At 49.9% G+C, this 24,726-nt stretch overlaps 1 protein-coding gene across 2 annotated transcripts; it reads left to right on the top strand.

Moving 5' to 3' along the window:
- LOC125952651 (homeobox protein aristaless) lies at positions 1-19,213 on the top strand. 2 transcript variants are annotated; one of them, XM_049682260.1, is made up of 4 exons: positions 1-442; positions 3,808-3,853; positions 18,190-18,455; positions 18,590-19,213. In XM_049682260.1, the coding sequence occupies exons 1-4, from the start codon at positions 156-158 to the stop codon at positions 19,071-19,073; spliced, it is 1,083 nt and encodes a 360-aa protein (XP_049538217.1). In that variant the 5' UTR covers positions 1-155; the 3' UTR covers positions 19,074-19,213. The 2 variants fall into 2 exon arrangements, with proteins under 2 accessions (XP_049538217.1, XP_049538216.1); XM_049682259.1 differs by having other exon boundaries at positions 18,551-19,213.
- Positions 19,214-24,726: the final 5,513 nt, after the last annotated feature.

The raw sequence follows: 24,726 nt of genomic DNA, 5'->3' as shown, positions 1-24,726 counted from the left end.
GCCACACGTCGAGAGACCAGAGGCAGAGCAGCAGCAGCAGCAGCAGCAGCAGTGACTCCTTTCCAGTGTACCAGGGGTGCGCGGTGAGCGCGTAAGACCGGTTCAAAATTTACAACATCGCACGGCTCGTCAACCTAGACCAGCCCAGTCGACCAATGGGCGTATCGGACGAGGGTAAGCTGCTGGAGGACATACCCCAGGAGGCCCGGCCACCGCAGGGTAGCCCGCTCGAGCGCAGCAGTGCCAGCAGTACCGGCCATCTGATGGGTAGCAGCGGGGGCGACCCGAACAGCCCACACTCGGATCCGCACAGTGACGATGGGGGTGATGATTTCGCGCCGAAACGGAAGCAACGCCGCTACCGGACCACCTTCACCAGTTTCCAGCTCGAGGAGCTTGAGAAAGCGTTCTCGCGGACGCACTATCCGGACGTCTTTACGAGGTAAGTCAACAAAACTTTCAAGAATCTTTCATTTGGATGTTTTTTTGGGGAGTTGCGAAATTTTATTAGTCGTCAACGCAATACTGTTTGCAACTGTCAAACACATACCAACAACGCATCAAAGAGAGAGCTTCTAAGAATGATGGATGCGTCGCGTATTTCAACTCTGCAGTTGAGTTACATGAAAAAAATACACTAATTGGGTTCGTGGACCATTTGGTCCCTAGTGTATTTTCAATGGAAATGGCTATGTAAGCGACTGAATTTGCAATGTTTTGCTTTTATAATCAGACGATATTGCATTATTTGGCTACATGGTGTTTGTTTTCGCACAATAGAGTAGAAAGAATGACGTGTTGCAATTTTGGTTCGTAATCAAACTCACACAAACGAATTCGGGCGGCAAAAACTGACCTACATGCGGAAAAACTTGGCGATATAAAATGTGCTGAAGCTGAATAGCTATATTATGACTAATATTATAGGAAAATATAGTATGGACCAAATGGTCCTCGAACCCGATTAACGTAATTTTCTTTTTCTTGTGCCCTTTCATATTTTTATGAATTTTAATGTGTATTTGTGTTTAAAATTTAATTAAAAAAATGCCATATTGAAGTTTCAAGTCAATCGGACTGTTAGTTTTGAAAATATAGCAAAAAACGATTGAAAATTGGAATGGAATTGGAAATTGAAAACAAAATGGACCGAACCCATCTGCAGGGTTAACAGCTCTTTACAACGAATTTCCAACCGAGATGGTAATTCGATAGTAGAGAAAGTTTCATTCGTCTTAACCATTGCTGGCTACGCTGACAACTTTATTTCAATTTGATTTTGACAGTTCTTAACGTAAAATTGCATTCGTAGCCCCTGCACCTTTTACAATGCAAATAGAGACCCCGCAAGGAACAAATCGCTGCCCCGCAAAAACCCTGGTCGCACAATTATTTAATCAACATTTCATTACTCGCAACATAAGCATCGACACCCTCGTTTCTCAGTGTGACCGCCATCGTGCAATCGTGCAATCGTGTCGATTGATATAAACACTGGACTGACACTGCATCGCTTGCATGTGCAATAGGACCAAGTGTGCCGGGCGGCATGCACATTGCACTCTCATGCAGTTGACGCTGCGCTGGTGCTGCGAGGTCCGTGTTCGGTCCGGTTCGTGCACACCACCGGCACTGTTGAACCAACAGCAATAATAACAATAATGACAATAATAATAAAAATAATAATGATAGCAAAGGGGCCCCACTCAGTGTGTGTGTGTGTTGCGGCTTAAAATGTTTTGCATGACATTATAATTTCATGCTCGGGTGCGAAATGCACCAAATTATGCACCAAATAGCAAGTGAGTGGCGCGGCGCGGTGTGGTGCGGCGCCTGTTACTCCTCTGTGGCCTCCTATGATTTGGTGGTCTGCGCAAAGTGCAAACATGAGGTTGCGGTTTTACTTCGGTGCACCACGTCCTCCCAACCGCTTATACCGGATATGATGGTTGTAGCGATGTGTGTGTGTGTGCGCGAGCGAGCAAGTGCGATTAAAACTGTATCATTTTGTTGGTGCTGCTAGTGCGGCGGCAAAATATCATTGCAACATATTGTTATCATTTAGTACAAAGGAGCACGAGGGAGGGGAGGTGTGTGGTATGTTTTGGTTGCTTGGTTTACGTTTTTGACGTTGAGCCCGGGCCCGGCGGTGAAAGTGGTGCACACGCAACCAACGCGGTTAATATGTATATTCATTTTAATTATTAATCATACTGCCAGCAGCAGCAGCAACATTGGCGGCAGCAGCATTGGCAGCAGCATCAACTCCCCGGCAGCGCGCGGATGGAGTGAACATCGTTTGAGTAAGCAATTACTCATCGTGTCGCGCTAGGCCGGTAACATTGATGATCACCACCGGCTCACACCGGCTCACTATGCTGTTGCTAGGCGACGCGTTGTAATTGACCGAAATTACATCGACGCCGTCCGTCCGTCGATCCGTCGATCCGTCGGTTCGTTGGTACGGGTTTTGTGTGCGAACCGACGGAAACATTCGGGAACATTGTTGTTATGTTCTTCTGCCACAACATGTGTCACAATAGGGTGAACAGGACACTTGAAACGCGGACAGCAGTGTGCAGTGTGCGTCGCACATCATAAACCATCCACCGAATCAGCTGTTGATCGACGCAATGAACGGCAACCAGACGACTGGCAGCCAGGTCTCCGGTTTTAATCAGACCGCCCTAATTGAGAGCTTAATCCAACCCGGCCCGAGAGAGAGAGAGAAGGGTGTCTACCCACTCAGCTGTCATGTTCAACCCTTTTCCCGCGTCAACGTTGATGTGATCTGACGTGATCTGAGTAGAAGCTGTCCGTCCGTCCGGTGAAGTGAAGTGAAGTCCGCGGTAATGCGAGCACTTTGCGTGATCGCGATGCACAGAATTTATTACCAAGCCGTACACAGAGAGAGAGAGACACACACACGCACTCATTAGCAGAATTTATGGCAGTTGTATCCATAATTAATCATAACGCTTGAACAAGAGGTCTAGAGACTCCGAGTGAGAGAGGGAGAGAGAGGTGAGGGCACCTGGATGACATGAACTCTGGTACAGGGCCAAGAACAGGAACTAGCGACTGAGGTGGTCGTCCGTTGGCCAAAGGTCACTAACATAATAAATAAACATTCGGTTTATCGATCGTCATCACGTTTTCACCCGCGAAGGGAGGGGAAGCTCTCTACAATGTCACCGCGGCAAGTGGATAAAGTAAAATGTTAACCTCCCCTCCCCCTTCCTTTGGCTCCTCCTCTGTCGGCCTCTTTATGCTCACTGACCGGGGGTCACGACGGTCACCACGATGTCCTGGATGTCGCATGTGCGGAGAGAGAGATGTCGACACGACCCTCCCCGTTTATGTTTAAAAGTTTTTTTCAGGGAAACGAAATTAATGAAGCCAGCTTCGGGTTGTGGGGTGCGACAAAAGGCAAACAATAATTCGCATGGTACACCGAGGAGAAGGGGAAGGGGCTTGGGGCGGTCGTGAGCATTAGCATAAAACATAAAACAATTTGCATATTGATTAAAACTTAATTACTCCGGCACGCTTTATCGATCGGCGTCAGATTGTGGACGCCAAGAGTATCGGTGTGTGAGGTCTCTCTCTCTCGAGATCGATCGATCGATCGATCCTCGTGTGTGTATGTGTGTGTGCGCATGGTGTAGATAGCGGGCGATTTGTGTTCTCTGTCAAATGGCGAATATCGTTAAGCAACGCGTTACTAAACTAGAACCATTTCCGTTTCTTCTCTTTTTTCTTTTCCTTTCCTGATCTGGACCCCTACCACCCGATGGCCGATTCCAGGGAAGAGCTAGCGATGAAAATAGGGCTCACCGAGGCACGGATACAGGTGAGTTGATTCATAATGATGATGATGGCTACCATTTACACACGTTCTCCCTACCGGGGGAGTTCTAGGAAACCTTCGACCGAGCGCTACTCTCACGCGCTCCTCTCACACACGTGGAAGGCAGGAAAAAAATGGGTGAGGAACCACCACCACCCGAAACAGAGACACCCTCCAGCACTGGACTGAATGCACTGCTCTGGTGCCACGCAAACGCCAATCGCAACAACGAATTTTGTTGTTGTTGCAGGCCAGCCAGCCAGCCAGCCAGCCTAGGGCCAGGGCAAGGGCCGGGGCCAGGACCAGGGTGTAGGCGAATCACGCAACGTCATTAGTAAAAACTTTTCTACCAATTACTTGCTAAAAGGAGAAACAAATTAAATTAGTTGGCAAACGGAAGGTCGGTAGGCAGCCATTTTGATGCCCATTCCTCTTGTGTGTGTGTGTGCAAAACTCTTCCTTTTCCCTTCCTGGTTTGTTTGTCGTGTTGGTGGTTATTGCTGTTGTTATTTGTTCTTCCCGTATACAAGGAACAAGAAGGAAAAGGAGTAGGAAGTGTGTTGCTGCTTTATGATATCTAATTGGACGCAGCGAACGGACGGCATGCAAACGGTGGCCATGCGGGGCGGAAAAAAAACCCTTCATCCCGGTTTTAAAAACGAGATCAAAATGGTCTGATTGTGGGCGAGGGTTAATCAGTCACTAATTATGTGACCAACCACACATCGTGTTTAACGTGTGCCCGGGCATATGCCAACGGTGCGCGGCCACTACCTGCGTGCCGTTATGCAAACATTCGGTTTCGGCTTTTATGGCCACCACGAGAAGAAGAAGAAGAAGAAGCGTGCGAATCCGTCGCATATGTAGCATATGTAAAGCCGTTATGTTGTTGCAAAATTGTTGTTTTGGGTCCTGCCGCCTGCGGTTTAGGAGTCACCGTAAGTTATCGTTGGTCATAAATAAAGTGAGACCCCATTTTGCTGGGGGAGAGGATACGATCCGAACACACATGCAACGGCGACGGCATATTGCAACATATGCGCCCCAAAATCCGACCGCAAGGAATCCTCGAGCCGGGTTAAACAAACAGATTATCGTAGATCACGTCCTCGGTCGCTGCCTCAAGCACGCCGCTGCTGCTGCTGCTGCTGCTGCTGCTGCTGCTGCTGCTGCTGCTGCTGCTGCTGAGCTCCCACGCTGGCTCACGGATTCATTAGCATATTTATGATGCAGGTCCTCGTCTCCCTCCACCAGCCGAGTGTCCGTGTGCCCGTGTGCGTGTGTCTCGAGCGAGAGACCGAAAGCGATTGGCTTGTTGTAGTCGAGGTTTGGTTTGGTTCGGTGGTGCATAAGCCATTCCCCTTCTCTGCAGCTCGCGACGAGCATATGCGTGCACCAAAGATGGGTGGAGTAAACAGACCCGGCTTGAGGGAAGGGGGAGAAGTTATTGCATACACAGATACGCCACCGATTGGCCACACGGCACCGGAACGACCGTCGTTGGCATGTTACGTTGCTACTCCCAGTACATAGGTCCGAGCCAAGGTACATAGGCCACCAGCACGTCATCGTGCCAGGGAGTCGATCGTGAGTCGTCGCTGAGCCGAGCCGATGATGAGCGGAGGGCGGGAGCGCAAAAAGAAAAATGATTGGCTTATAATTGGAGACCCCCTCCCCGCCTTCCTCTTTCTTCTACACCTCTCTTTGCCTTTCTCACAGGCCACCGCGATGTGACGATAAATTTAGATTGATTTAATTACGAACTAAATTGAAGCAATGTCACCTGTGATTACCGGACCGGCCAGCCAGCTACCAGGTACCAGGTACCAGGGCGGAGAACTACCTGGCTACGCGAGGTCCGGGCGTAAATGTTTGTCGTCGCGTCGCGTCGCTGATAGTGCGCAGCGGCAGCGGCAGCGACCGGTGCTCGCGGATCGCATGCACACCACCACCGGCAGACCCCTTAATGGCTACGATGTCGCGCTAATGGGAATCGGTCACTTTGTGGCGGCGACGACGACGACGGCGACGGTGGCGGCATTCATATTTTCAGTTGAGTCTCAATCTCCTTTCGCTCTAATGGTTTCTAACCGCTGCCTTCGTCGTGGTGGTGGTGGTGGTGACCACAGAACCGGGTGCACAAAGGGTCCCGGAAATTTATTGCTTTAATTAGTCGACCGTTTTATGACGATGATTTTACACCTTACCGGGACCAAGGGAACCAGGTGGTGCTGGTGGTGGTGGTGGTGGCGTTGAAAGGTGCACCAAACCAAACCAAACCAGACCCTTAGCCTAGAACGCGCGGTGAGCTGCAATGGTAAATGGTTTAATTGAATTCTAGCTGCTTATCGCACCGGGGGCGCGCGGGCCTAATTTATGCAAATAGATATGATTGCTCATGCTGTCAGTGGTGGCGGTGGTAGGTCCGGGGCGGAGGAAAGGGAAAGGCTAGTCAGCATCGTCATCGACGTCGTTGTCGTTGTCGCCGTTTGATCCGATCGCTAAATGAGGCCCATTCAAATTAGAAGGATAATTAGGGTCGATCATCATCTGGTTGGAGGGGCAGGGAGGCGCTGGGAGGGGGGGTCCAAATGGCTTGTTGGTGGTGCTACCGGGTGACGATAACGGTCATAGTATCTCTCTTTCACTCTTACTCGAATCCTTTATCCGCATGGCGTTGGTCAAACGCTCCAAAAAAGTTTAAGTAATAAGTTTCATCGAAAATTCAATGCCGGGAAAAGCCCCCCGTCCCCCGGTCCACAGTAATTGACTTTATTTGTTGTTTTATCACATCGTAAAGCGGACATTCGACGATAAAAGGACTCGGTTCGCAGCCCGATCCGCGGCCTATCATCCGGTCTCTAACCGGCAATTGCATGAAACATCCATTAGCGTCCGTGATCGTCGACTTTTCTCCCGCTCGGGAGGGGAGGCGTGGGGTGTAGCCTAGGGAAAACAGCCCCTCTTGGCCAGTAGCAGCAGCAACAGCAGCAAGGATACACATAATTTACAGCCCATTTTGCGGGGCAACAATCACGATTTTTCTATTAGACAAATCGCTGTAATCGATCGTTCGATGGATGCTGTTGCTGCTGATGCTACTGCTACTTGTTGACGGATCACTTTTTGTGGATGCTGGCGATGGCCGTGAGGTGGCTCGTGATTGCTAGGTTTGGCCACCGGGAACCGAACCACCACCGGGATGCTTTTTCGTGCCGACAAGGATATGCTGCTGCTGGTGCTGCCGGTGCCTGCCAGCAGCAGTTCGACTTCGTTATTATCAATTCTCACGAACCGATCACGCCGGGGGGCATATCATTCTTGCGTTTGGCTCGGATTCGTTTCCTCGATTGCAGTCCTGGGTTGGATTGTTTTTTTCCGTCTCTTGAGTGTGTCTGTGTGTGTTTGCAGAATCTCGTGAGGCTCCTATTTGCATAAATTCATACACTGAGCGACTGACTGGGCGATGAATGGTATGCATTTCGCCTTTCGCTGCCTTTGGCTGACGGTCTCGGTTGGCGTTTGCGTTCGCGTTCGCCAAGTACCAACCAATGCTGGAATGCTGGATGTGTTGACCGCCCCATTCGCTAATTAATTTTATTGCACGTAATCATACACAATCATTTAGCGAGGAGGCAAGCAGGCAAACGGTGTGCTCGAGCCCCTGTCTCGAGTCTTGCAAGTCACTCAGGTGGGACCACAAATGGGATCGTTAAATTGGATTGAGAGAGTGTGATTGTGGTCGATATGTTAATGTTTATCTTTAATTTGGTTTCGTAGTTTTCGAGTCCGGTCCGTTTTCGCTCAACAAAAAAACCAAAAACAAAAACAAAACGTAAACGTTTCATTTATGCTGTGAAATGATGGGTGCAGTGCTGACCGGGAGCCAGCCTGTCAGCCAGTCAGAGGCCGGACCGCCTTTCAGCTTCAATTATTCGATCGTCGAATTGGAAATGATAAGTTTGTGCGAAATCAAACAATTTTCCCTCTTTTAAATCGCTCTGCTCGGTGTGTGCGTATGCGCAGAATCCACGAGATGTGAGATGAAGAGACACAAAGAGAGAGGGAGAGGGAGATACCAAGCGATCGAGTAATGGTGTCCTGTAATTCCGGTGCCGTAGCATCATCGGTTTTTTTTTCGGAGTCCTTGCATATGTACCACCACCACCGCTGCGGATGAATGGAATCGAAAGCGATGCGTTTTAGGCACCGTTTGAGGTAAAACCAGGTTGTGGAGAGGAATGGTCTTACCAAAAAGGGGGGAGGCGATCAAAAAATGGAATTAAAAATCGCTCCCGAAACCTTTCACATTCGCTAATGAATTTAATTGAGGTATCGTATGGCAGGGGCAGGGCCGCTGGGACCCGCTACATGCAATGATTTCGTATCCAATTCGAGGCCCCTCCATGATGATGAATGGTACGGCAATGGTGGATACGCATCCACCTGGGTGGGTCTGACCGACAGCAACAACAGCAGCAATGCTCGGCGAACGGAAACGCACAAACCATTGGTTTGTGCCATTTTCGACACAACAATTGCAACAGACCGGGGCCGGGGCCGGGGCCGGGGCCGGGGCCGGGGCCGGGGCCGGGGACCCCATACGCAATGGGTTCATATCACATTAAGCCAGCAAATGATGCAGAACATTTGATTGATTCGATTCCGATGCAAATGGGCACCGAACTGGTGGTGGTTCACTATTTGCACACACACACACGCACACAGATGTATGTCAGACGAGGTGCAGAACGATCGCAGGAACGGATCGATCCGGAACGAACGAAACAAACGTGTCGTTCTTCGGAGTCCGGAGTGCAGCAGTTTGTTTGTTGCAATTCTGGGTGCCCGTCTCTCTCTCTGTCTCTCGCTCTCTCTCTCTTTCTATCTCTCTGTCAATCGAAATCGAACGGAACGGAAGTCGTGACCCTCACATGTGCGGCGATCACTAGAACGATCGATCGATCGATCGCCCTTTTACGGGGAAGGGAACTCCAAAAACACACACAGACAACGCAGCTGTTGCTCGATTTGCTCCCAAAAAAAAGACAATTCCCCGAAGTCAAACGCACGGCCATACGGAGCCAGCCGCGACATGATTAAGCGCGTTTCAAGCCAATTTGCATGCTTCCTCATCGGGGGCGCGCTCGCTCGTTCGCTCGCTCGCATATATGTTGTTGCTGAAAACGATGCTTTTCAGCGCCGCCAATTAGCCGCCTCGCCGGCGATCCAACAACGGGCAAACGATGAGCAAACAAGCGTCGACATTTACTTTTAATTTGAAACACCGCGAGCGAGCGAGCGAGCGAACCGACGGGAAACGACTCGTTAATCTCTCATTTGTCACCGTAATTCATCCTCCAAGACGATTCCTTGGTGGCGACCATCAGCGTCTTGCGTCTGGTCGAGTCCTTGGAGTGCGATTCTCAACCCCCCTCCGCCGGCGGGAGCGAACGTAATAGGATTTGATGGCCGATTTCGCCGATTAGGTTCTGTGCCGATGGCTTTTCATTTCTGCTGCTGCTCCTCTAAAAAGCCTTATTGATGAGCAGAGAGACTGGAACTACTCGTTGGAGCTCGAGGAGGATCCTCACGCGCGCATACCAAAGCATAGGAACGGGACTGCACACATACACACACGCACACACAGACAGACAGACAGACAGCGGTGCGGTTAACACCCTGGCGAAATAAATAAATGATCGCCACCCTTCCATTCCGCTCGATCGTCCGACTTTTAAATGATAATTTATGCTGCGCGCCGTGTGTTGGTGTCCCGGGCCGATCAAAGAAGCGACCAAAAGAGCGATCCGTCGGCCGCGTTCCAACCAACGAGTTAACGGCAAGGTTAACGCGGCGTGAGCAAATTGTTGTGACCATTTTTTTTGTTGTGTGTGTTGTATTTTTCCCATCCCATCCCACACAACACTGCCACCGGCCACGACGACGTGCATCCCGCAGCCAATGCCAATCAGGACGCCCGTCCCACCCCGCGCGCGCATCTGTGTGTGTGTGTGTGTGCCCCTCACCGCGAGACCTAATTTTTCGTTTCAGTTTTTTTGATTAATTTTCTAAATTATTTTGACAGTTTAATTACCGTCGTTCATATAAATTTCCTTCCTAATCGATTGGACCGACGGTGTTCCGCCGAGACCGCGCCGGCCTCTCGGGGCAATCAAATGGCAATAGCGGCCAGGGCGTCTGCTCGCGAACAGAGAGAGAGAGAGGGAGCGAAGATGCTCTTAATTTAATCTGGCGAGGAGGGTCAAATATTTGCATATTTAATTAACGATAATCTCGCCGGACCGGGCCGGGCGAACGGCCGTTCCCCGGCTGCGACGGCGGCGCTGAATCTTGTGGTTGCAAATCCTCCTCCGGACAGACCAGATACAGAGAGCGAGCAAGCGTTTTTTTCGTACCGGCACCGGGACCGCGCAAACTGAGACCCCCGCACGCTATCAACCGCCTTATCAGCTGTCACAAAACAACGAGAATCTGTCCCATTTGTGGCCTTTCTCGGGGGGAGGCCCCGGGACGGAGGGGAATGTAAATTCCCCCCCCCCCCCCGAGATCGGACTGTCGCGACGGGCTTTTCGCCGTTTGAGACGAAACCGCGCCGCGCCAACATTTATCATCAACAAAAGTCCAAAATTTAATTACTTTTCGCGTAGCACGAGCCGCGGAAGTAGTCGGGGCGCCGGGGAGGGTGTGGAAGCTTCCGAATCCAGAGCCACGGCCCGTTCCAGACGAACGAAGCGACAAGAATGGCGTCAGAGTATTTAAGATAAGGCAGGAATGTGTCTCGGATGCTGCTGCTGCTGCTGTTGGTTCGGAATCCAAGGGATTCTAGAGTAGATCGAATGAGCTTTTTTTCGCAGAATGATGCATTGAGCGATCGTACTGTCCATGCTTAAAGTCGATTTGGACCACGGTTTTAGTAAAAACCATTAGAAAACAATTGGAAAATGATTAAAATAAGAAGCGTGTCACTGATATTCGGTTATCAAACGATGAACTTATCAAAATTCTCCACGATTCCTTTCAAAAATCGTTCTTTTCCCATCGGCGGTTGATGATATGATCCCCCGGAAAGGTTAATAATCATTGTCCGGAAACATGTTCATCATACGAAGCGCTGCTGATCAGCCGCGGAGCACCGGAGACAGTAAGCGTCTCTCGGCCTCAGATCGTCGTCGTCGATCGCCTTTCGGTGTCTCGGATCAAACGACGATCACGACCAAGACGACGACGACGAATCGTGGAGCGCAAATGGAGAGAAAACAAAGACGGCGATAAAGGCGAAAGCAGACGACGAAGACGAAGAAGCGAAAGGCGAAAACGGAAGAAAGGATCGAGGATCGAGGAGTCGGCGACGGCGGCCGAGATTCTTACGCCCGGGAGGGAGACAAGATTTGGATGTTCGATAAGATGACACTAAACACGTTTATCGGTGACACGAGCCACTGCCATCGTCGTTGTCGTTGTTGTGGTTGTTGTTGTGGTTGTTGCTCGGGTGTTTGTTGTGCGCTACCGCCACCAAACACCACCGACACCCGTTGTATTGTGACCGGAATGGCTATTAGCCGTGTCAGTTCGAATCAAAATCGACTTCGATCAAGTCAGCTCCGGTGGTGGTGGTGGTGGTGAGCGACTCACTGAGGACCACACCCGGGGTACACTCGGGATTTTCGGGAAATATGATCCTCTCCCTGTGAGACGAGACGAGATAAGACTTCCAGCGGTCCATGCATGCCAAACATTTATCACTGGACTGGAGTGCGGCTTTCGACTTTTCGGCGTTTTTTCTGTTTTGTTTTGTTTTTTGCGCCAACTCATTACGATCGGTCCGGAAAAGGAAGATGTCTGCTTGTTAAGACAAATTAGGCCGCGGATCGGATCGTGGATTCTGGATGATGCGTCCTCGGGCAATCAACCTTCCTGGCTTCCTTCCTTCTTCTCTCTCTCGCTCTGACTGTCGAGGTCTGTCTCTTGAGACAATCAATCACGCCACCGCTAACGCCGTCAAGTGGCCTCGAGGTGGCCCGGGAACCTCAAACTCTTCCTCGAAAAACACGCACACGACACACACACACGAAACAGTCGGAGACTTTCCGGGCTTCCTACTAATTACTACGGGCCCCTCAAGGGGATGGCCCCAAGGGATCGTCTCCGGACCGGAAATCACGTAGGTGGTAACATTATCACTCATTAATTACGGTTCTAATCTAATAATACAAAATTATATGTCTGTCCCAAGAGACGACGCAGACAAAGAAGATAAAAAGAGAGGGAGAGAGAGAGAGAGAGAGAGAGAGAGAGAGAGAAAGAGAGAGGAAGAGATGAATGCGACGCTGATGAGCAACAGCCGTGGCCCCAAGAAGGAGGTTTCGTGTTCGGACACGCTTCCAACTTTCAAATACTAAAATGTGGATCAAATGTAGGGATGCCGGGCATGCAACGATGATGATGACGGCGACGAAGATGACGGCGAATTGGCCCCGCCAGGGATCTGCGTAGGGGATGCAGTCAAGCAGATCATTATTTTAATGACAATCATGAGCGTCACGGGCGCTTCACGCGGATCAAGAGAGAACCGTGGAATGTACCTCCCGCGTGTGTGTTTGTATTGCTGATGCCCAGAGGTCACCAGTAAGCTGGCTGGCTGCTCGGTGTGTGTCTATCATGAGCTGGGAATCCTGCAGCGTCTTGACCAAAAAGCGCCGATCGCGAATGGAAGGTGCAGAAGCGGCGCCAATGGACCGGGGACCGGGGACCGAGGCTCCGGCTGTCCGGCTGTCCGACTGTCTGGCTGTCTGCGCGGGGGATTGATCCCGTGACTCCCGCGTCAGGCCCGGCGTCAGGGGGCCCACCCATGGTGTGACAAGCGTGTAATCAAATTTATATCATTATATTTCGGCGTCCACGAAGGGGAACTACCAGAATCGGGCCGAGTGGCCGGCCGGCTGGCGGTGCTGACAGATTAGCATGGCGCGCGGATCGAGGAACGATATGACATGCGAAATGGAATCCCTTGGCTCGGTTTCTGTCAGTGTTCCTTGGTGTTCTCTCTCTCTCGATGTGTGTCTTTGAGTTTCAGGCTTCTGGCCCATGATTGATGAGGTCAAGCAGTGAGTGTTGTGCTGAAAGATGGATTAGACGAATGTTAATTTGAAAATCGCTTGATCGTTAAGTCGCCCGAAAAGTCGGCGCTCTCTCTCTGCCTCTCTTTCTTTCTCTCTTCCTCTCCTATCGAAGTAATTATGATCCTAATCAAGCGCGTTAGGGGAAAAATAAATAAAGCTTTTTTCTGGCGCTCCAGCGGCATCGACCATCGACCGATAACCCGATTAGTGATCTCCATCATCAGCCTCCGAGCCGAGCCTCCAGAGCAGGCAACGTAATTTGGAAAATCGATCGAATCGATCGATCGATAGAGCGACTAAGCGCCGCAGCATGATATTTACCATCGCGGCCATCGCGCGCCGCCGACAGAACGCCAGGGACCAGCAGGATGGGTAATTGCCCTTTCACCGTCGACCGCCACGCCGGTCCCCCGTTCTTTAAGTAATCCGATCCTCTCCTCGGTCCGGCGTCCACAAAGACAAAAGAGACCGAACTGGCCACGGGGCTAGCGTTTGTGTCGCTCGTAAACAATGGGGAAAAAAGCATGGAGCGAGCGAGAATTAGTTTCGATTATGTATTTATGAGCTTCTATCTGCTGCTTCTCGCGTACGCCGCCGCCATCGCCGTCGCCGGTTCGCGATTGATCCGCTACGACGATCGTACCGACGGATCGGAGGTTGTGTGGAGTGTTTGCGCGCACGGAGAATGGCCATACGACCGGACCATCGGCCATCGGACCAACCGGTGGATTGGGACAATGAGAAATGCGAGATTGAGAGGATAGAGGGGAAAGGGGGGAGATAAAAATTATGTGTTTTGGACGCAGCATGGTGCTTTTGTTAATCTAATTCACTCCGGGAGGGCTCGTGGTCCCAAAAAAAGGAACAAACAACAAAAAAAAAAAACAGACCATCGGACCAAAGAGAAGGATCGTCTCCTTCGCTTCCCGTCGGCGTTAGCGGCGACGACGAGGTCGAGGGACGCGAGTGTGGCAACCGCCTGCTAATCACCTGTTCCCTCCTCTCGCATTCGGGGCCAAGGGCCAGGGGCCGGGCTGGGACTTCGGCCGAGGATCTTCCCTGAGACTGAAAAACGAGACGGAAAATTATGACTAATGAAAGCGTGGCTCCCCGTACCTTGCGCGCGCGTGTGTGTGTGCTTGCACACGTACAATGGCATCGCAAAGGCGCGTGATTCGTGGGATCCGCACAGATCCGTTCGGACCGATAATCGAACGCCCGAACGACGACTCGACGACAAAGAATCGCTCCGATCGCTTATCTAGGAAATATGTCCGCGCGTCCGTGCGCGCCTGGGTGTGTGTGTGTCGTGTTGTTTGTGAAAATTAATGATCCGTTCGATTGCGAGCGACAGCCAGCGCCAGCTAGTGGCATGTTTTGCGTGGCAAGCGGAATGCCAACCCGGGAGGGGGGACCGAAAGGTGCGAGAATGTGACTCGAACTAATGCTGGACTGTGCTGGTCCCACCACAGCTGTCACCGGCTTCCCCGACGAGCTGATCCTGAAGAGGAAGAGACAGAGAGAGAGAGAGAGAGAGGACGATCGTTCCCGGTTCGGTTCGGATGATTGACTTGGTTGGCTCCGAGGTGCGTCCATTTTGTCACCTCTCGCAGCCTTTATGACTCTATCGTGGCGACAACCCGGAAAGTGTGTTTGTGTGCGTGCGTGCTGTTGTGTCCGATGGCTTTAAATGAACTGCACTCCGCTTTACACTTCGCTAAAAGTGCCATAATTGGATTGGATTGGAGTGAGAATGAAGAGAACGAAAGGAAAAGAGAGAGAGAGAGAGAGAAAAAGAGAGAGAGAAAGAGAGAGAGAGAGAGAGAGGAGAGAAAGCAGGGAGGAAGGAGGAAGAGTGCAGAGCTTGTTACCGAACTCCCCTTAAGTGAGTTCGTCGCCTGATCCGAACCAAGTCTCCCGTGCTGCCCACACATTAACGAGCTCGGGACTGAAGCTCATCGAGCCTTCATGCATCGCTGATTGTTTCTGCAAAACTCTGGCATCAAGGCCCGGCTGGTGAGAGAGAGGAAGAGAGAGGAAGAGAGGAAGAGAGAGAGAGAGGGGAAGGTGGTGCGAAAAGCATCGCCATCATCACCAGCGCATCACCACCCGCTGCGTTGTTGCGTTTTGGTGCAACGGTTCCTGGTTCTCAGCCTCAACCACCCCCGCTTCCACCTCCACCTCCGTCTCCACCTCCACGCCCTGCAGGTCGCTCCGATTCCACGAAAAGCTCTTCGCGATCCCCACTTCGAGGATCGGAAGATGTGGAGGTGGTGGTGGTGGTGGCGAGACATCATTACGCACGTTTCGCGCGCATACCCGGGCTCCTAGCACCCCCCTTGCCCTCCTTGCACCACCCCCACCCCTTCGGTTGAATGGGAATTCAATAATGATAATATTGGTTTTAAGTGTTTACTGGCCATAAATCAGGAGCGCGGTAAATTGGAATCCACCCGCTCCTTGTCCCGGGCCATGACTGGCTCGTGATGCTTGGTTCGGACCCTCTCCTCCTCCCCATCCCCCTCCAACTGGGAGCCCAGAGCGAGCGGGATTTGCATCATCTCGGCCGCCATTGCATCTTGGCGGATTGCTTGCAGACGCCGTGGTCCTGGGTCCTTGCTTGAAGACCAACAGGCGACAGTACGCGTGCGTGTGTGTGTGTGTGTGTGTGTTAATTGCACCAATCAGCTGCCAGCAGAGAGAGAGAGAGAGACCCCCGAAGGCATCGGCGATTGTCGAGAAACTTCAATTACTCGATTCTCGTTCCGCAGCTGGAATAATGCTGGCCAATGCTGGCAAATGCTGGCCGGCCGGCCGGCCGGTCCCGATGATGCCTGCAAGTCATCTCTAGTTAACGATCGCTGGCACGATCACCACACGTTGCAATCTCGTGGCCATCAGCAGCATCAGTTGTTCTTGTTTTTATCGTCATTTAATGAATCGTAAAAACACAAAACCCGAAGGAAAGGCCCGCGGAGGAGGAGGAGGAGGAGGAGGATGTGGTTTGCCTACAAAGTAGAAGGCGCCACGTCCCGGCATACCTGTTGTTGCGCCCAGGAGTTCGGAGTGATCAGCCACAGCTGTCTAGCTGCTGCTGCAGTGTGAGAGCGAGCTTTGAAAGTTGTATTCGTCGGTTAGGTTGACGAGGTTGCTTGGATCCATTCCGGTAAATCCATCTAAGTGTCTTTGTGCAGCGTAATAGAAGACGTCTTAGCATGATACAGAGCCCTTTGTTAAAAGGAATTTATATTTTAGACATTCTCATCAGTGTTTTGGTACTATTTAAGCGAATACACGACAACAAAACTCCTCAACTAACAAATGAGCTGGCAAGAATGACAATATCTAACTTTTTAACAACGATTTGAGTGTTTGGGGACACTTATAAATCATAATAATAATAATGTTGCAAGCAATCATTCTTGTTCGGATAGAATCAAGTGCCAATGAATTTGATAACTCAAATGTATGCTCGAAATACGCAACCAGAAAAGGATGCGAACTTGATCCACTTATAATGAAATATTATATACCATAACGATTTAGTACAGAAGATCCATAAAATGTCGAATTGGAATCTGCCTAAAACTCCTGTTCATATTCGCATGTGCACAATCATTTTCAACTATGTATTGAACAGGAGAAATGACATTTGATTTCACGGTCCAGAATGGTCAAACTCTCAGAAAGATGGTAAAATGTGAAGCTAACAAAGAGAAGTAAAACATGAAATCGCTTTTTCTGTAAAAATTGATTGTTTGTGGTATCGCATAAACAAAAAGGCAAGGTCACAAAAGGCAGATCGCACCTTGTTTAGTTTGAATGTTAAATATTGTAAAAAACGTTTCCAAATAGTGATGTTTTTAAAATGAATAATAGCTCTTAACCAAAACATTTTCACCATAAGATAGAGGTAAAGAGTAAAACATTCATTATTATCTATGAAAATATTTCGATTAAAATGTTGACGAAATACAAGGCTTGGAGGAAGAAAAATCATCAAAACTCTTGAAACTACTGGAAATGTTTTGGTCACATAAAAGCGTCATGTTTTAACAAACCAGCAGTTGAATTAAAACTAATTTCCGTCCTTAATCTCTTATGCAAGCCGGAAGATTGCGGTTATAACTTAGAGACTAAAACTGTCAATTCCTACAGAGAAAAAAAAAGGATTTTGAGAGACGTTATCTTCCCGGATTTTCACATAGGATTAACATTAACAAATTGAACTGATAGGTGAAATTATCTCAATGACAGTTGTCGTTTAGCCTTTTGTAATTTGGTTAAATGTCAAGAGCATGTTGTAATTCGTAACAGATTGAGCAGACAATGGAGCCTCCAGCGATCATCATGATTAGACAGTGGATAATCCATCCTAAAGCATATATGGAGATGGATCTATATGATTTCTTTCAATTCTTTCTGAATTCTAAATTGGTGGATCAAACTCGAATAACCGAAGGTAGATACCAATGTCCGTTTCAATGGATTATATAGTCCCGTCGCAATCGTTGCGACTTTTTCGCTGCATTCGTCCCTGGCCTTAAAATGGCCGCCAAATCATAATGGAGATAATCGTCCTGAAAAGCAAAGCAGTGGGAATGGCAAACGCCGCACCACGGATGGATCATCCGCTCGCCGAATGCCGAACCCACACACGACTCCGCTTCTTGGAATCGCATTAAAGTAATTGAAATGTACGGACTTGCACGTCCAACGCTCGCGTGTGTGTGTGTCGCTCCCTCGACGCCACCAGACCACTGGCACAGTAGAGATGGAGTTTTATTAAATTATCATTATGCTAAATGTTGGCCTTTTCTGTGGCCGTTTTCCCAGAGGCCAGACCGGCGAATGTTCGCGAATTCTGCGATCCCTGGCGTTCCTCCTTTTCCGGGCGTCCGAGTCCCGTGTCTGAATGTGTCTCTTTTGCCCTTCGGAAACCCCATTCGGCCGGCCAATGGCCGATTGTTGCGCACGAACTTTAACTTAAATTGCGTGCATTGTTAGCCCTCTTTTTGGGATTCTCTCTCGAGACTTCGAAGGAAGGACAACACGAAAAGAGAGCCAGAGTGAGAGGGAGGGAGAAACAGAGAGAGAGGGCGAGGGTAGTAATTTAGCGTAATTCAATTTTGCCTCCAATTTACTGACCGCTTCCGCTTCCTTCCCTTCCTCCGTTTCGCGTTTCTCCCCGAACAGGTTTGGTTCCAGAACCGGCGAGCGAAATGGCGCAAACAGGAGAAGGTCGGACCGCAGGGACATCCGTACAATCCGTACCTGTCCGGGGCGGCCCAGGGCGTCCCGTCGGCGACCGTCGTCGCCCCCTCCCTACCGCCGAACCCATTCAGCCATCTTGGCTTCAACCTTCGGAAACCTTTCGATGCCGCAAGTCTGGCCGCCTTCCGCTACCCGTCGCTCGGTGCAACGCACATGCTACCGTCGGCCTACTTTAACCAGTTCCACCGGTAAGTAGCAACCATCCACCGATGGCACCCCGTCTCTACCCACCCCTTCCCCCAAATCACACTCAATGGAAAATGGTTCGCTTCCCTAATTCTAGTACCTCACCGTTTTCGTCTTTCGTCGACGAATTTTGCAGAGCCCCGCCGCCGCCACTGCTCCCACCGGGCGTTGGACCACTGTACGCACCGTCCACCTCCTTCCAGACGCTGCTGGCCAACATTTCGGCGGCCCAACGCCACGCACCACCACCACCACCACATCCCGGCACGCTCCCGGCACCATCGAAACCGTCGCCCATCGGTGGTCCGGATTATCTTGGCCTACCGCCGCCATTACCACCGACCGGTGCCGGCGGTGGTGGTGGTGGTGGTGGTGCGACAGGAGGTGTGCCGGCCCCCGCATCACCACCCATCTCACCGACTGCCCTACCACCCGGTGTACCCGGTATTCCGACCGGACATCCCGGATTGTCCTCCGGACCGGCGCCCCCGGGTTCGTCGTCACCACCGCAGGCCGATCGTCGCAGTTCCTCGATTGCCGCGTTGCGTTTGAAGGCGCGCGAACACGAGCTGCGTCTGGAGATGATGCGCCAGAACGGACACAGTGATATCATTAGCTAAGTCAATGACGTGGCCACGATGACCACGATCCTTCTTCGCGTTAGTGGATGCCAGAAGCCGCCAGGCATGCTTCGTTCCGTTCGGGAAGCAACCGAGAGAGCGTGCGCCACACACCAAGATCAGGCGCAAGGGGATCGATCAAAGCAATCGTATCGGTTATAACCGATTCGTTCGAGCGACTCTCTCTCGCTCTACCGCTGTCTTTCTCTCTCTCTCTCTCTCTCTCTCTCTCTCTCTCTCTCTCTCTCTCTCTCTCTATCTATCTAACTCTTTCTCATGTTTTTCGTGTTTTGATTCCCATTTGTTTGGCTATAATTATTGAGCCACCAACACCGCCTGACTGACCAACGTCCTTTTGTGGTGTTGCTGTTGGCTGCCAGCGCGCGGTGGTGGTTTGATCCCCTCCTTTCCTTCCTTCCTATCATAGCCACCAATCGGTCTGCGTGTCGCAAGCCGTAGCGTGTCGTGGCGTGCGCGTCGCCATCGTGGAAAAGGTCAACGCAAATGCGGCGGTCAAATTGCCGTGAATTGCATCATGCAACGTCCGTCCACTCGACGGACGTTCCTTACACACTGGCACGCTATCATCGGCTGGTCTCGCTGGCCGGCGCCAAACTAATCAAAAGTCGAATGAAACGGGAATGAATGAAATCCTAGTAGTCGTCGCCGGCGTCGTCGTCGGTCTCCGGTCTTAATCAAAACCACTTACCGTCGCCGACGACCCATTTGTGTTGTGTTGTGATGCCGCTCATCATTATGTTTTCTGCCGGCGGGACTGAAAGAGAGAGAGAGAGAGAGAGAGAGAGAGAGAGAGAGAGAGAGAGAGAGAGAGAGAGAGAGAGAGAGAGAGAGAGAGAGAGAGAGAGAGAGAGAGAGAGAGAGAGAGAGGGAGAGATGCTCCCGGGCCCGGAGCCGGGCGTACCTGGTGATTACAACCATTATCACCATGCGATGCATGCGAATGGCTTGGGGAGGTGGTAGCAGCAGCAGCAGTCGCAGCAGGCGTTGATCGACAAATGATTTCCTTGCCAAAAACGAAGCGAAGAGCCCGTGCTCCCTGGGGGGAAATATGGCTCCTGGTTTTCCGCATTGATGAGCCACGGAGCGCTTCCCGGAGACCTCGGGCGGCGGTCTCTGGCTTCCGGTAGCCCAGCATTTATCGTCCAGCTCCTCCGGACCAGCTCCGGACAGGCTCTAATTAGTGGCCAACCAACCGATCGGCCGACCGACCAACCGACGATCCTAATGCTGGCTGTTTCGTGAGGAAAGAGGGAGAAAGAGACAAAGAGATCGAGAGAGAGAGAGAGAGGGAGAGGGTCCCAGAAAGAGAGCATTTTGAATGCTGGAGGCAACGCTACAAATGTAAAATATCAGCGCGTCTTATGCAGAACTAGAATAAGTAAATAAAAGACACAAACATACACATACAAATGGTAGGCGAAGAAGATCCCAAGGAAAAGTGCTAGTAATAATAGTAGTAGGAATGGAACGCAAAATCCTTTTTCCAGTCCAGGACGTGTTAGCGATACTTTTGTAAAAAAGAATTTTATTATTTGTTTTACTCTCCGAGCTGAAGCGATGAGGGACGCGTGTCCACCTCTAGCCGGGAGAGTAGTAGTCCTGCTCGAGTCCTTCCCATATTAATATACATATCAGTTTAGTGAAACGTACTTGACGTCAAGCACGACGTGGCAAACGAGAAGCCAACATGGAGAACCTATAATTTAGTGAGCAATGTATACGGATTCGAAGGAGAATGCAATCGACATCGACATGCAAAAGAATCGATCGTGTTGATCATGTGTGTGTGCGTGTTTATAAAGCGTGCGTGCGTGTGTGTGTGTACTCTTCTAGGAGTCGATTAGGTTAGCGAATAGCGTGTAAGTTGTTTTTGATTTGCTGACAAAATAAAATTATTTAAAGAAACGCACAACGAGCAACGATAGTCGTACTGCAATGTGTTTAAGTGATGACGTCAAAAGCCATCGAGCCTCCATTCCTTGATTGTTTGATGAGTGCCCTTTTGTGGTCGCGGTGGTGGTGATTAGCTCGGGCGAAAGGCCCCCAGACCGGACCGGATCCCTGACCGGACGGTCGCCCAGAGTGTTGATTAATGCTGAATGATTAACAGTTAATTAAACAAAACCCAAACTCACCACAAGTACCAAGTCTTTTCCTCCAGTACCGTGAGTCACGTGAGGCCAGGCCAGGAGCGGCTCCGTTTTAAATTGAATTTTCGTCCCCCCGAACCACCCTTAGTCTGGGCCCCAGTGACGTGCCGTGACGTGGCTTCGCTTCGCGTGCTCTCGAACACACACACACACACTCCTCTGGTGATGAGATGAGGTGCTGACACGTCTCCGTGGGTCGGTCCCGTGGTCCAGAAGTTGGCAGAAAGTGGGCCTTATTCAATTAAAAAGATATATTGGCCGGGACCGGACTCTTGGCCGGGCTCTTGGCCGGCGTGTGCGCATCTCGGATCACACATGAACCTGGTTCAAAAGGTTAGCCATAATTGGATTTTTCTTCGCCCCTGCGCCTTGCTGGGCGCTTGGTTGCAGCACTTCCGATCGGGAGCGACCCCTCACCTCACCCCACAGCATCCCCGTTGACGGGGTTTTGGGGTTGGGTGACTTTTCAAAAGTAATAATGCGTAATTGCCATTTTCTGCCGTCATAATTAATGTTTGGCCTCCCTGTCTGCCTGTCTGCCATTGTTTATGGTGCGTCAGCCCATTGACGGACCATCCAAGAGGTTTGAAGAAAAAAAAACAGAGGAAATGCATTGAGGAAGGAGAGGAGCTGCTGCGCCGAGTGTGGACATTAGTGGAAAATAAGCTCTTCCGTGAAAGTACACCCCGATCGGAGTCTAAACGGTTTACGTGACGATAGAGAGAGGGAGAGAGAGAAAAGCATGTTTGAGTTGAGATCATTTCGTGTCGAGAAAGAAAGCCCCGCTACAGAGAAGCCATTTTTGATCCATAAATCATAAACCAACCCCTTCTTCGCACCCACAAGACGTAAACCGTAAAACCGCGCCCGGTCCGGCCCCGTCCGGACACATAGAGACTACATATCTTCCACTCATCGCCCGGTCAGATTGCAGACAATTATCATTAAAATCAATTAAAGGCCCGCACACCATCCAGCACGATCGCGCGCACGATCCTGTCGATGGTGTGGTGGGGTGGGCGGAAGCCCTACCACGGATCCCGGATCCCGGATCCCTATAGTGTGCTAACTAGTCAAAACGGGTGGCGCTGGCATGATCTAGAGCATGGTATGATGGTTGTTGTGATGTTGCTGCTGTTGCGAGGCCATAACCTGGTAACACGCAGGTAAGCACGACTTCCCTGATGCTGGGCATGGTCGTGGGTCCTACTCCCTTCCGTGTCCGATCCTGCGTCGTGGTCGTCGGGCCTCCGGGAACCCATGGAGCTGTCAAAAAGTTAATTATAAACAAATGTTTCTGCTCCATCGCGTTTGGTTGTTGCTGCTGTTGCTGCTGCTGGTGAGAGATGTTTGCGTTGATGTTGCGAGGAATGTTGCGTTGCCCGGACCCTGACGGAGATTGACCCATTTGTCTCTGGTGTGGTGAAACCGTTGGGATCTGTTGTTTGGTGGAGCATGCTAACGGACAACGTACCACGTACCAAGCCTGCGGGCATTAGTTAGAGCACTTTGTACGGTTTGTTGCTCAAATCGCTTTAAGCTACTCGTTTATTAATTATTAACTGGACATGTTTTAAGGTGATTGAGAGACGATGCTGCTTGAAAGCACTAGTAAGTGTACAGACTGTTGACAATAAATAAGCGTGAATGAACAGGACAAGCTGGAATTAAATTAATTTTAATAGCGTTCAGAATTCTGTTGATTTATTGGTTGCGGGTCATAGAGAGAGTCATATTTTCGAAGTGATCGCTGTAAGTAGATAATTTTATTAAATCTATTGAAACTCATAGGACAACATACCGAGACTACCAACATTGCATTAATATTGGTTCAACATAGATACCATTTATTTCAGGTTTGTGAAATTCTGCACAATTTTTTAAAATTTTTAAATCAACTAATATCTTAGATTTAGTTATAGTGGGACTGTGTTTATCATACTAAAATTTTCTTTTTCTCTTGATGTCTTATAAACTGTTTTGGAACGTTTTAATTTTATTTTTGAAAAATTAAAAGTACTTTCTAAGACCCGTTGTGGCTTATTACTAAATGTCAAATAATTACATCATTCAATAACTTCGAAATGAAAAACTTAAGGACGCTTTCATCTAGTTATAATATATAACATTATCTAGTTATAATCTTTAGTGTGAGTAAAGGTTGCTAAATCAAATCCAATATCAAATCAAATGAAATGAATCACCAACCGATTGATGATATCAATGCTATGAATAGTAACGACGTCAATTTTATGCGGTTTCATTAGCATTCTCCATTCACTCATTCGAAGCTTTAAAGTGTCTATTATTAAACAAAAATCATGGCGATTATTCTATTCAAATGATTGGCCTTGCATAGACACAGTCTATATGATCCAATCAGTAAGCAAATCGTATTATTCAGGAAACCCAGCATAGGAGCCCAGCATATTCCCCCGTGTCCGGTGATCCGGGCATGGATGGATGATGAAATAATGATGTGTCCCAGCGTGAGACGGATTCTCTGTTTTGCTTGCTACAAGCTGCTACAACAAAATGGTCACCGCAAGCCCGCGACCATCCGAGCGACAGTTAATCATGTCAACGGGCTGTGTGGATACTTAAATTTGATTTAATCCATTTTTTTTTGCATAGACAGTTTACTTCCAGCGAACACAAAATTGATGCTTCTTGGAGTAAAATTAATTATTTCCCAACCACGCCTCACAGCACCAGCTGCCATCGAAGGACTCCCACACACACAGCCGAACCGGGACGATCTTTCAACGGTGCAAATGCGAACGACCACCACCGGACCACGGGCACCACAGCGGAAGTGTTCCTGCTGCGAGTTGCCGTAAATCACACTCTTAAATACGGGCTTTATAGGCAAGAGCATATTATGAGAAGAAGGAGTCTTAAGGGGAAACCGTCTCGAGAATCGTTTGATTTTGTTTTAATTTCCTCCGTCGTTTCTCGGTGCTTCACGCGGTGTCGCGATCGTGAGTGAATGGAACCGGAGCGTGCGGCCAAGATTGAAACCGTCACAATCAATGCAGTCACTTAGCGAAAGACTGGAACTGTGTGCTGGAAATCCTGATGCTTTGCCTTGATGAACTTACTGCGGGCTGATCTGGGACTCCAGAGAGACAGAGAGAGCGAGTTTAATGCCGCAAACGCACACCAGGTAGCTGCTGAACGCTCGGTGTTGGCAGCCTGCCACGATCGCGACAGAACACGGTTCTGGCTTCATTTTACATCCTCCTTAAATCACCAGCTTCTCCTCCCACGTCACTCTTTCCGTATACCGGAATGTACCGGAGGATCTTCTCCGTGCTTTAATGCTTCATAAACGCACGTTTTAAATCGCTCGAAATGGATCCGGCATTAAAAATTGAAAATATGGAAATATGATTAAAGAGGAAGAGGGGTATGGGAGGTGGGAGGGAGGCAGTCTTAAGCATAAAATGTTATGACTCGAGGCGAAGCGAAGCATTTAATGA

Source organism: Anopheles darlingi, chromosome 2, assembly GCF_943734745.1.
Source record: "Anopheles darlingi chromosome 2, idAnoDarlMG_H_01, whole genome shotgun sequence".
Lineage (NCBI taxonomy): Eukaryota > Metazoa > Arthropoda > Insecta > Diptera > Culicidae > Anopheles > Anopheles darlingi.
The sequence above is the reverse complement of the archived record's forward strand: the minus strand, read 5'-3'. Positions and strand labels throughout refer to the sequence as shown.

Coding starts and splice junctions, on each gene's coding strand:
- LOC125952651 (XM_049682259.1), top strand. CDS start 156: ATGGGCGTATCGGACGAGGGTAAGCTGCTGGAGGACATACCCCAGGAG. Junction 443..3,807: donor TATCCGGACGTCTTTACGAG/GTAAGTCAACAA, acceptor GGCCGATTCCAG/GGAAGAGCTAGCGATGAAAA. Junction 3,854..18,189: donor TCACCGAGGCACGGATACAG/GTGAGTTGATTC, acceptor CTCCCCGAACAG/GTTTGGTTCCAGAACCGGCG.